Source organism: Pinus tabuliformis, chromosome 4_2, assembly GCF_031772625.1.
Source record: "Pinus tabuliformis cultivar Carrire ecotype Pingquan chromosome 4_2, CPIR1, whole genome shotgun sequence".
In the NCBI taxonomy this organism is placed as follows: Eukaryota; Viridiplantae; Streptophyta; class Pinopsida; order Pinales; family Pinaceae; genus Pinus; species Pinus tabuliformis.
Genome location: NC_142304.1, coordinates 493,325,104 through 493,338,733, shown reverse-complemented (window position 1 = coordinate 493,338,733; position 13,630 = coordinate 493,325,104). Strand labels below are relative to the sequence as shown.

The window sequence follows — 13,630 nt, the reverse complement described above, 5'->3', positions numbered from 1 at the left end:
ATTCTCTAACATTTATAATCATTAAAATAAAAATATTCAAAACAATCCGTATTTGGTGCAGGAGAAGAAATCAATGTGGCGAAGAGATGGAGTGGCTACTATCCGTTAGTGATTACATTGTTGAACTCATCCCAGCTTTCCAGAACTTTGCACATAAATGGTGTCATGGTATTCAAACTTTAAAATTTAACCTAGGCAATTCTCTACAGAGAATGCACTTGTTTCTTACGAATAAGTAGAAATTGTTTTTGTTCTTGTTTCAGGTTATGGTAAGCAATTCTCTACAGATAATGTACTCGTTTCTTACGAACAAGTAGATATTGGTCTTGTTTCACGGTTAGTAAAGGGTTATTGCTGCATTTCTTTTCCTTTAAAGGTGGTTGTGTCCCTTAAGTCACTATACAAGGACAGTCTGATGCCCACATGTAGTTAATACAGAATGTATTTTGAAAACTACGATTTAGCTTTGTAGTGCTTGAATCATCATTTCATGTTGGTTTTCATCTTTTGTTTCTCTTCTGTGGGAAATTTTGTACAGGAGTCTCAAATTTTGTACTCAGAATTATCACAAGAAAGCCCCTGCTGGGTTTGTAAGGAAAGAGAGCTTCAACACCAGTTCTGTCTCCAACCGCCAAGATGATCAGTACACTACTAACATGTTTAGTGAAGAATTTCTGCTATTCTCTTGTAATCTATTGGCCCCCAAAGCTCCTCATAGATGAGAATATTTGCAGGATGTTCATATTGTTGTAAGTTTGTAGTAGTTGTGGAATGCCTGACTCTTGTGCTGCTTCTCATCTTCAACAACAAGAGTTTCTGTGGTGAATAAGCAGAATCCATGTCCTGCCTTGTGAAGCAGCTCTCCACTGTGATAGCGTTTTTTGTAATGTCTCTGATAAAAACTTTAGACTTCTATTTCATTCTGTAATATGATGGGATTCACTCTACAAGATTAGGGGATTCACTCTACAGAGTCCATGTCATACCTTCTGAATCAGCTCTCCACTTATGTTAATTTTCTCTGTAATGACCCTAATAAATCCTATATAATGAGATTTCGTTTTTTAATATGATGGGATTTCACTCTACAAGATTGGTTTCAGTTTTACATGTATTGTGGTATATCAAATTTCTCAGCTTTACTTGTAATAGGATGGGATTTCATTCTATAATATCATGGAATTTCCCCCTGCAACATTTGCTACTAAATTTTACAATTCCAAATTAATAATCCTATCGGCCTCTCTTTGTACCTTTTGGGACAATTGCTAGTTAATATATATATATATAAATAATTATGTACATTTAATAACTTTTTAACTAACTATTAATTCAAATTAATTTATTCATTTTAATGGTCCCTTTAAATAAGAATATAACTAATTAACTTTTTGATATTTATTTAAATTAACTTAATTATTAAAATATAGGTCATGCTCTTAATCCTGTCCATCTAGTCTCCTAGTCAAATTTAGCAGCCATTTGATGTTCTGCTCCGACTATTTAATATGCAAAGCTTGCTCTGATTCTTCAACTTGTCCTGACAATGAACCACACTAGTTGGTTCGAAACGTGTCGACAAATGAATTTTATGTGATTTACGCTGAAGAATCTCTCATAAATTTCATATTAAATCCGTACTTAAAATAAATCACTAATATATATAATATTAAAAACCTCGTTATAATATAAAGGAGTCGTCTACAGAGACGGAGGAATTGTGGCCGGAATTGTGGCCGGAATCGGGCAAAAAAATTCAAAAAATCTTGTACATGCAATGTTTGAATCATGTTTTTGATGGTGGAAATAGATTCAACATCAAAAACGTCTAAAACAACTAAAATTATAAATTTTAATAGCTTTTACTTAGATTTACAAAAATTCCTGCTAAAATAAATTAAAAATTTCCATAATTTTAAAGAAAAAACATAATTTTTACAACACGGCTAATAACCCCAACCCCATTAACCCTTTACGAAATATGTCGTACGCCCATTTGGTTTTACATTGTAATACCATATTTAAATAAATTAAACCCCCGTCCCACTTTTACAAAATGAAAACTTCATTACAGCATTACAATATATCCTATTGGGGGTTCTGAACCCTAAGTTAAACCTGTTCACAATCTTACAGTAAACATAATAACGTTCAAAATTTGGTGAATGATGGTGTGGGCCCTGTGGTTGTCGTCATGCGCCTGTCATCAGACCATGAATGGTTTCGGGAAACCACACACCACTTCCCGACAGTTCCTTTGGCAGTTTCTGGAAATGATGGAGGAACTATGGGAAATAATCCTGGCCGTCCATCTCGAGATTAATGGTTTCATAATTCAGCTTCCTGATGGTTCCTTCTTAATTGAACTTTGATTTAACTAACCCATCAGAATTTGTTGATCTGGACTTTAAAGAATATAGGCCGTCGATTTCTTTGTTGACAGCTGGACGTTAACTACTATTTTCTCGTATAGCTCCGTCAAATGATTGAAACATTGAAAATCATGCAATTGAGACATGAGGAATGCAAGGTTATGTTAGTTTTGCTGGCTCACTCTGTCGCACTAGTTGTTTTGCGAAAATCTAACTTGGAGTGGTTGTGTTTGCATTCACGCTTAGGACGTTCAATCAAGTTACCAGTGACCGCTTTCTTGAAGTCAGAATTTTTATCCTTTTCATCGTTAAAATCATAAAGCTAAGCATTGCCATATGACTGGAAATTGATTGCATCTTCTATGAACTTTCTTCATTTTTGCATCAAGCTTTGCTGTAGCCTCCTCACCTTTTGTATCTACTTGTAGCCTCCTCACTTTTAGCCGTTATAGCCGTTTCCTGATCTTGAATTATATTGTTGGAGGTCTGCTCTATCTGTTTAACATGCATAGCTTGATCTGCTCCTCAACTTGTCCTGACGATGAACCACACTTTAGCCGTCATAGCCGTAACCTGATCTTGAATTATAGCCGTTGGAGGTTTTCTTTGTCTATTTAACATGCATAGCTTGATGTGCTCCTCAACTTGTCCTAACGATGAACCACACTTTAGCTGTTATAGCCATTTCCTGATCTTGAATTATAGCCGTTGGAGGTCTGCTCTGTCTATTTAACATGCATAGCTTGATCTACTCCTCAACTTGTCTTGACGATGAACCACACTTAGTCGTTATAGCCATTTCCCGATCTTGAATTATAGCCGTTGGAGATCTGCTTTGTATATTTAACATGCATAGCTTGATCTTCTCCTCAACTTGTCCTGACGATGAACCACACTGGTTGGTTCGAAACGCGTCGACAAATGAAATACCATGTGATTTATGTCGAAAAATCTATCATAATCTTTAATGAAGTTAAATACCATTTCTGCACCAAATTTTACTATCGACAACAATATTTTTTTTGTTTGTTTGTTTTGCGAGATTAAGCTGTTGTATGACCAAAGCATCAAGTGCAAGTTTCTTTATGGATGTGTCCATCTTAATTACCGATCTAACATTAGCTGAGAGGAATCAAATTTCTTCCCTGCAAATTTTTTAGAGTGCAAAATACAATATGTTATTTTTCATTGTTTAAATTGTATTTTTGAATGCTAAATAGAGTATATATAGGACCAAATAAAATTTTTGACCATATTTATTTATTTATTTATTAGATATATATGAAGCTAATATAGACATAAATTTGTTAACATAGATCTTCAAATAGTTTATTTAAATATCTTGTTAAAATATTTTTGAAAATTATAAGATTTAAATATTTTTTGCTTCTAATTACTTTACAACATATTCATTTTTTTTAATTATAGTGTGTTAGAGATAATGGAGAATATCCTAGAATAGTGAATTGGTTCACGGTACCTCAAGATAGGAGTTAGTTTCTATTTCTTAGGGTATGGTTCTAACTTCCCTAAAATTGTGTGTGCTATTTAATGTGTGATGCACATGGACAATGTAGAGCGTTCTGCAGTGCCAGACTCCTGGTTCAGACTTTCTGTTGTAGAGCTGACCAATGGATGTTTTTTTTTTATTAATTCAAACATCATTTTTTAACATGGTATCAAAGCAACAGGGCTGAGAAACCTGTTTGCTTAGTGAAGGATTTTCCTGTCGCGCCTAAGGCGAAATCGTCGCATGGTTTGGGGGAAAAATCGCGCCGATCCCACTATGAGACTCCCGCATTTTATTTTGGACGACCGTCGTGAATCCGTGTTGGATAATTGCGTTGACCATCGCGAATCCGTGTTAGCTAATCGCGTCGATTGTGCAAACAAAAAAAAAAGAGGTGGTTGCACGTCTCTGTTTGGGAATTGGCTGTGGTAACAAGCTGCGGGATCAACCTGCTCAGAGGTCGCTTGGAGTAAGGCTGCTCCGATTATGGAGGTCTGTCGTGGAGGAGACTTGCCATAGGAGGCTGCTGCGTGGAAAAAGGCCGCACACCTACTTGGAGGCTGCGCGCTGGAGGCCATAGAACTTACAGGACTGATCGCTGCCTACATGGACTGGCTGTGTTGGAGGCGCACACCTGCCTAGAGGAAGCGCACTGGAGGCTGTAGAACCTGCAGGACATTGGTGCGGTGAGCATGGAGGAGCCCTGAGGCTGAGAGAAGTGCAGTGGTAGTGTGGTCATGGAGGCATTCAGCCTGAGGAGGAGGCATTCAGGCTGCGTGGAGGCCGAAGACGAGTATGTTGCTCAGCGTGGTCGTGGAGGAGACCGAGGCTGCGTGAGAGGCATTCAGGCCGCGAGGAGGAGGCCACTACAACATGTGATGTTGTAACATGCAAGAGGCCAAGGTTGCTGCAGCCTGGTGAGGAGGATTGCCACGGAGGCCGCAAGAGCGGTAGCACAGAGGAGCGTGCGCAGAGGCTAGTGGCTGATCTGCCATTTTTTATTTTCATCGAGGTTGTGGATTGGCATGAATCGCAGCAAGAGATCTGCCTGAGAAGGAATCCACGAGCATAAATCAAACTTGCAGAGATCAACGATTTCTGTCTTTGACATAGATCTGGGGTAGATCTATTTTTTTTCCTATCAAATATATATATTTTTTAAATCATCAAGATGAATAATCAAATGATCAAAGCATACTTGAATGAGCATAACAAGCTTGATGGCTCTAATTATGCGAATTAGAAATTCAAGATGCAGACTTTGTTAGAAGTGCATAGTACTTAGACGATTGAAAATAGAGATGAGCAGAAGCTAGCAGCTCGATCAGCATCGATCCCAGATTGGGAGAAGCGAGAAGGTAAAGCAAGGACGCTGCTGAAGATGTCAGTAAAAGACTGCATCATACCACATATCAGAGAATGTAAATCAGCAAGAAAAATCTGGGGAATTTTGAAGGATTTGTATGAGATCAAGAATACAAATCGTCTTTTGTTCCTGAAGAGCAAGATCTTATCCTTGAAGATGGAGAAAAATGAAACAGTTGCTTCCTTCATAGCAAGGATCAAAGATCTGAAGAACAAATTGGTAGACATTGGTGAAACAGTTGCAGATACAGATCTAGTAACCATTACCATGAATGGTGTGACCGATGACTACCAAATGTTTATCACTAGGATAAATGCGAGGGAGAAGATCCCAAAGTTTGAAGAATTGACAAGAATATTGATGCAAGAAGAAGAAAGAAGATCGACTCTGAAGCCCCAAAATTCTGATTTAGCGTTGATGGTGAAAAAGAATTTCTTCAAAGGAAAAGGAAATCCGCAACAACAAAACGGAGGAAACTCACAGAAAAGACCAAATCAAACTCAAGGTATGCATCCGAATAGAAACAACTCTATAATTAAATGCTTTTATTGTGGAAAACTTGGTCATATAGCTAAGGAGTGCAGGAAGAAGAAATATCATGAATAACAATAGAAGCAGAAACGACATGCAGGTCATCTCGCAAATGATAATCATGAGCAGAACTTCAGATTGTTCATGGCAGACTTTGATGAGAATGTTGATGCAGACATCTAGTATGTAGATTCGGGAGCATCAACACATATGACGGGGAACAAGCAATGGTTCGAAGATTTTAAAGAAATCAACAACAGAGCACAAATCTACCTAGGTGATGATAGAAGTCATCAGATCAAAGGGTGTGGAAAAATTTCTGTCATTTTACCTAATGGTACTGTAAGACAAATTCATAATGTCATGTATGTGCCCGGTGTAACAAAGAACTTGATTTCTGTATCCATGATTACAGATCAAGATCTCAAAGTTGAATTTTTTAAATCTAACTGTTATATTAAAGATCTGTTAGATGGCATGAAGACTATTGCTACAAGAATTCGAACAGGAGGTCTGTACAAATTGGATGTAAGACCAGCACTAGTTCGAGCTTTGACAACAACGAGTTTGACTACAGAAGAGTTGTGGCATCAGAGATTTGGTCATATCAACTACAATGATTTGTTGTTACTTCAGAAAAAGGAAATGGTAAGAGATCTTCCTATGTTAAAACAAGTGCATAATGATTGTGATGCTTGTACATTAGGAAAGATGCATAGAGAGGAATTCCCTGTTCGAGTAGAGAAGAAACAGAGAGACATACTTGAATTAGTGCACACAAATCTTTGTGGACCCATGCAAACAAATTCATTAGGAGGTGCACTATATTTTTTACTATTTATTGATGACTGCACAAAATTTTCTTAGGTATATTTTTTGAGTAAGAAAAGTCACACATTTGAATACTTTAAGCAATTCAGAAACATGATTTAAAAGCAAACAGGGAAGCATATAAAAATTCTCCGCTCCGATCAAGGGGAGAATACAGGAAGGATGAGCTTATCAAGTATTGTAAAGACCATGGGATATTACAACAATTCACAGTACCCCATACTCCTCAGTAGAATGGAGTAACAGAAAGAAAGAACAGAACATTGGTGGAATGTGCTAGGAGCATGTTGAAAGGTAAGGATCTTTCGAATGGTTTTTGGGCTGAAGCATTGAATACTGCAGTTTACTTGAAAAATAGGAGTCCTACAAAGAGTCTTGAGTTTAAAACTCCTTATGAAGCATTATATGGATTTAAACCTACAGTAAAACATTTAAGAATATTTGGGTCTAAATCATTTGCCCATATTCCAAAGGAAGAAAAAAAAAAACTAGATTCAAAAACCATCAGATGTACCTTTATAGGGTATTGTTCACAATATAAAGCTTATAGATTATTTAATCCCTCTACTCACAAGATTTTTGTTAGTAGAGATGTCATATTCCATGAGCAAGATCATGAAGAATCTGATAAGCGCAATGAGGAATGGGATATTTCGTTCTTGGTGGAAGAAAGTGAAGAAACAGGAAACAACCAGGATCAACAGACAAAGGTAGAAGAAGAGAATTCAGATGTAGTAGTCAAGCCAAGTCCAGCAAAGGAAACTCAGAATAGGTCAGAAGCTACACCAACGCTCAGAAGATCAGGTAGGCAGACTCAATTGCTTGCTAGATACAGGGAAAATGCTTTTATAACTAGTATGATGAATGTTGTTGAACCTTCTAGTTATAAGGAAGCAAATGAATGTAGTGAATGGAAAATAGCTATGGAACATGAATATGAATCTATAATTAAGACAACACTTGGGAGCTAGTTGAACTTCCTAAAGGGAAACAAACCATAGGTTGTAAATGGTTGTATAAACCAAAGATTAATGTAGATGTAACCACAGATAAATTAAAAGCTATATTGGTAGTGAAGGGGTATTCACAAAAAGAAGGCATTGAATATGAAGAAAGCTTTGCCCCTGTAGCTAAACTAAATACCATCAGAATGTTAATTGCTTTAGATACTAAGAAACATTGGATGATTCACCAACTAGATGTAAAGTCTGCATTTTTAAATGGAGAATTGAAAGATGAGGTTTATCTAGAACAACCTGAGGGGTTTTTCTAGAAAGGGAAAGAACATTTAGTTTGTAGATTAAAGAAAGCTCTTTATGGACTAAAGCAAGCACCCAGGTCCTGGTATGAAAAGATTGATTTATTTTTTCTGCAACTTGGCTACAACAGAAGTAAAAATGACCCTAATATGTATACCATGAAAGATGAACAGGGGCGCATAGTGTTGATTTCTTTGTATGTAGATGATTTAATTATTGTAGGTGATGTTATTTTTCTAGTCAAAGAAATCAAGCAAAAAATGTCACAGGTGTTCGAAATGAAAGACCTTGGTGAATTAAAATATTGTTTGGGTCTTGAGATCTGGAGAGATTCAAGACAAAATTTTCTGTCCGAGGGTAAGTATGTCAAAGATCTAATGGAAAGATTTATGATGGGTCAGTGTAAGGTTGCAGCAGTACCATTACAGAAGAACATTAAACTTCAAAGTGAGGATGTCTCTAAAGAGGCAGATACAACACTTTATAGACAGTTGGTTGGGAGCCTAATCTACCTAACCACTACTAGAACAGATTTGGCTTATGTAGTCAGTGTGCTAAGTCAATACATGTCCAAGCCACTTGAGATTTATTGGAATGCAGCGAAATGTGTTTTGAGGTATCTACAAGGTACTATAGACTATGGTATTATTTATATTGATTCCTTTGATGTTAGATTGACAGAATTTACAGATTCTCGTTGGGCTGGAATTGTAGACGACCGCAGATCCATAATAGGCTATGCATTCAACATTGGATCCGGGGTGATTACATGAAGCAGCAAGAAATAGAACATAGTTTCCTTGTCTTCTGTGGAAGCAGAGTATCAAACTATGTGTGCAGCAACGTGTGAGGCAATTTGGTTGCGGAGACTTCTCCAGGATGTCGGGGAAGAACAGAAAGATGAAACAACAATCAGATGTGACAATCAGAGTTGAATCAAACTTGCTAATAATCCGGTGTTTCACAAGAACACGAAACACATTGATACACAATTCCACTTTGTCAGGGAGAAAGTACAATCAAAAGAAATCCATCTTGTATACTGTAATACATGTGATAATGTTGTAGACATTTTCACTAAACCTCTTCGCAAAATTAAATTTGAAATGTTTAGGGAGATGTTAGGCATATTTGTGAACCCCTTCTCCATTAAGGGGGAGTGTTAGAAATATGGAGAATATCCTAGTGAATTGGTTCACGGTACCTCAGGATAGAAATTAGTTTCTATTTCTTAGGGTATGGTTCTAACTTCCCTAAAACCGTGTGTGCTATTTAATGTGTGATATACATGGACAATATAGAGCGTTCTGCAGTGCCAGACTCTCCTGGTTCAGACTTTCTGTCGTAGAGCTGACCAATGGATGTTTTTTTTTTATTAATTCAAACATCACTTTTTAACATAGTGGACATTATTTTTCTATTTAGAATATATTTTTTATTTTAAAATGGCACTAACAGACAAACTTACACATCCCTTCATACTGGGCTGTAGAATGAGCCTCTCAGCTTAATAAAATTAACTATTCGATAGCCAGAATTATTATTATTATTATCTATTTTTAAGGTCAAGGTCAACCCAAACACACAATAACCACCAAAATTATCCATTAAATGTTTTAATTCTCAACTAGATATGAAATTGAGCAATATAAGTCTTTTAAGTGTTATAGTTCTCAACCAAATATGAAATTGAGCAATGTAGGTCTTTAGTCAACCTCTTGTTCTCCATTTTCCATAACGCCAATTCTCCTCCTCTTGGTTAGAATGCCATTGGTTACATTAGTATTATTTTTTCTGTAGACATGTGCATTGCGTCCATTGCTTGCTTCAAATAGAGGAAGAACATCGTTCTCTCTCTGTCAAAGTGATAATAATCGACTAAGCCATATCATTATCACAAGATTTATTATAAATCAATCCAAGAGATATAACAACGATAGCAACTACATCTATTGGAACCTGCAAGTTTATAAAAATAGGAGAAACCAACAACCCAATACTTACAAATACGTTCAGAATGTGGAATCATTTGTAAATACCGAGTGTATACCCTTAAAAGAAATGACAAAATCTCCCAAACTGTACCTAATTTCTTGAATTCTCTAGCGAAAAAGTTAATTGGGATCGCTCTGCAAAAAACCCATGTCGCAATTTTTTGAATTTCGTCTCCATTTGTTTGAAAAGTGCATTTGAAATTTGTCGTCTAAAAACCTTTGCGTTTTTTTTAACCACTATAATAATGCTGCTCCATCAAGCTTGATATTACTACTGCTATCATTATTCTTTCCATTTCTTAATTTGATGCCTATTCAATAGTTTTATTCTAACATGGAACTCTTTTGACTATACATTGTGCAGTACAAGCTTTAGAAATTTCTTCATGACACAATTACTACTGCTATCATTATTCTTTCCATTTCTTAATTTGATGCCTATTCAATAGTTTTATTCTAACATGGAACTCTTTTGACTATACATTGTGTAGTACAAGCTTTAGAAATTTCTTCAGGACAAAGAATAGGCAGAGCCATATTGGATTGCAGTGTACTAAGTCAATTTCTAAATTTGCAAAAAATTCTTCATTTGGAAGCATTATCATAAATATGAATGAATTCATCAACCACAGGGGTGAATACCTTCTCATACTTTCATTCCAAAAGCATGGTTGTCACCCCTACGAGTTGCAAACACTCTCATGAAAACACTATATTCACATTATCCTTGGATTCCAAATAAACAATTTCAACTTAGACCTTGTTTAATTTACATTCAGGGGTGATTTATTAAACCGATATTTTAAAACCATCGACATTGGAGCATTATCCATAGTCAGAAAACATATGTAGTCATTGTTATGTTCCTATACTAATAGGTGTCATATATCATGATTGACTTGGTTTAGCTCTGAAATATGTACATACCTTTGCTTTCTGCAAATGTTTTCCATATTCAAAAAAATCAAAAGAATTAAAAAATGTAAAGAGGGTATATCCTAAAAGAAAATCAAAGGATAAAAAGAATAAAAAGAAAAGGTCAAAAAAGATGAAAAATGAACCCCAAGAAAAAGAAAAAGACAATGAAAGTGTGCAAGTCCAAATGCCACTTCTCTTTTATTTTTTGCATAATAAAGATTGTGTGCAACTTTTCATTTATGCCACAATCCATGGTAACCAAATAGTTTAATTTTGGTTATTCCATGTTTAGAATTTCATTTTTATAGATATAGAGAATAAAATCTGACCAAACAGTGTAAACTTGGTAGATAATTAGATTAGGTAGAGTGAATAAAAGGAGCTCAACTGTTTAATCTGAGTCCTTGGATGTAATAAGGATAGACTTAGATAGATTTCCATTGTAAAAGAAAAGAAAAATTTGATAAGGGTTTGCCAGTTTAAGTGCACCCTAATAAAGAGAAGTAAAAATGGTAGGATAAGTAGGTAGGGTAAGTAGATGAATGGTTGCAGAATTATGTATGATGAATGGTTAAGTTAAAAGCTCAAATCATTTGCTTTCATCATTACATTACTTTGGCAAAGAAATGGATGACAATGAAGACATTTACATCAGAGACAAAAGTCAAACTAATTAACCTCCTCACTCATTTTTCCCTAAATTTACTAATTTCCCATAAAGTACTAAAGGCACCAACAACCTGAAAGTTAAAGGGGCTCAGAGCATTTCTCTGACTTCTGGAGGGACTGGACCCTCGGCCCAATGACTTGCAAGGCCTAAGTGCTAAATCCCCTTCATCAAAATTCACTCATTCCATAAATCACTCATCCCTTTCAAATGCTTTTCCTAAGTAAAAACACTATTTTACTTAGGAAAAATAAAGGTTCTTTATAAAAACCCCCCAAACACATTTTTGCCTAAGTTATAATGTTGGATGATGAATATATTTTCGGAGACATTTACTTAGCACATTTTCTTTTTTCCATAAATCATATTAACTTTTAATTTTATTATTATTTAACTCCCAAAACTTTTTTACCCTTTCCATTATTATTAATAAAACCCCTTAATAAATAAATATCCCGCCCCATGATTTGTAAAATAATTAGAGTTAATTGAGTCGGATTAATTAATCGAACCGCGATTAGTTAAGAACCAAACCCCCGTCGTATTAAAGAGGGATTAATTAATCACCTAGATTAGTTAAAAAGCCTCTCCGCCAATCATATCACCCCCGATGTAATTAAATTCATTTTAATTATAAACGGGCCCCTCCATTAACTCCCCGCCACTTCCCGTTGCCAACTACCATCCGATCAACCTCCCCACATCCAACGGCTCTTGCCCATATCGCATAGACCTTTGGGCCGAATGTTAACCGCGCGATACGAGCGGTTTTGACTTTTCGCCAGTGCTACGTGTCACTCGATCTATGGCATCGTGCGACCCTCCGCCAAAACCACCAACCTCCCAAAGGCAGTGCGATGAAAACCATTACCGCTCCCGTTTACCGCCTCCACTAAACGACAAAGTGTCCCATCAATCAGTTGTCGCCAACTGTCATTTTCATTCACCTGCCAAAAATCATTGAATTTGTGCATAAAAACAAAAATGTTCATTGTTTTCCCTTTTTTTCCGAGAAAGCGAGTTCTGCCTTCCATGCACGCACATAGTACGTCTAGTCCAACAATTGACTTCCAACCGTCAACCGCCATCAGTTGTTAAACTCCAGACCACTGTGGACTAGTGTGCGCACCTTGAAAAGCCTTCATTGTAGCCATTTGTCTAGACAGTCGACCAAAACATGTATTTACTGCATTTCCCTCTCAGAAACCCTGTTTTAGTACTGAATTTCCACTAAATTGATTTAAACCCAAATTATTCAGTACAATTGAACTATTTTCTTAGTCCCCAGCTTCCCCAAGCACCTTTTTTCCCTGAAATTCCTTGAAAACCCCCAACTTTCTCCTTGAAAACACAATAAACAAGGATGGAAGCTCTTGTTGCCCTGAACATTGCTCCAATCACTACTCCCCACAGGGATTTGGACTACCTCCCCTTGGCCAATAAGGATTTTCAAATCAAATACCTCACTTTTGAGGATAGTCCCTTGAAATTCTACTGCAGATACCGAGACAATTACCTGAACCACTCTGATAACATAGGTCTTTGGGAATCAAATCTACCGAAGTATCAGTTCCCCACTGTCCATATCTTCCCGGATATTGTCCACCAATGCCATGCAAATTACAATCCCAATTTAAGAGTTGTAATGTCCCCTGACCAAAGAATCCTTTTCACCATTACAACCGAGTCTATTAATGAGATGTTGCAATTACATCTTGACCAGAACCTCACTCCCCTCTCCATTGCAGAATTACTTGAGAAATCCACCAAGATGTCTAGTTCTGAAATTAACCAAATTTGTCAGACTTTCATGGAGGAAAAATACAGGCCCAAAGACCCCCCTCCTTATATGTCAAGCTTCTTCACAACTCTAGGAAAGGATATCATCACCATGATTGCTTGCATTTTGGGTTTTACTACTAGTGAATATGTTGATGAATTGACCTTGGCCTACATGTCTATTTTCACCCCTGGTCAACCTCCTTTAGCTAAATTTGACTATGCCACATTCATTGCAGACAAGATACATGACCAATTCATGAGACTAGAGAATGAGAGAGTCTTTAAATATTCCTCAGTCTTGTATCATCTTTTTCTTTACTACTAGTCTGATAAATTCCATTTCTCTATCCAAAAACTTGACACTAGAGGGAATCCCAGGTCTGTTGTCTTCTGGACTTCA

General features: G+C 36.5%; 1 protein-coding gene across 1 annotated transcript; it reads left to right on the top strand.

Moving 5' to 3' along the window:
* The first annotated feature begins 66 nt into the window (after nt 1–66).
* Nucleotides 67–1,070, top strand: LOC149170136 (uncharacterized). The gene is made up of 3 exons (XM_089427253.1): nt 67–168; nt 264–336; nt 539–1,070. The coding sequence occupies exons 1-3, from the start codon at nt 87–89 to the stop codon at nt 720–722; spliced, it is 339 nt and encodes a 112-aa protein (XP_089283379.1). The 5' UTR covers nt 67–86; the 3' UTR covers nt 723–1,070.
* Nucleotides 1,071–13,630: the final 12,560 nt, after the last annotated feature.

Excerpts from the sequence above, each read along its gene's own strand:
- LOC149170136 (XM_089427253.1), top strand. The coding sequence starts at position 87 with ATGGAGTGGCTACTATCCGTTAGTGATTACATTGTTGAACTCATCCCA. Across the intron at positions 169-263 it reads TGCACATAAATGGTGTCATG|GTTATGGTAAGCAATTCTCT; the intron begins GTATTCAAACTT and ends TTCTTGTTTCAG. Across the intron at positions 337-538 it reads GATATTGGTCTTGTTTCACG|GAGTCTCAAATTTTGTACTC; the intron begins GTTAGTAAAGGG and ends AATTTTGTACAG.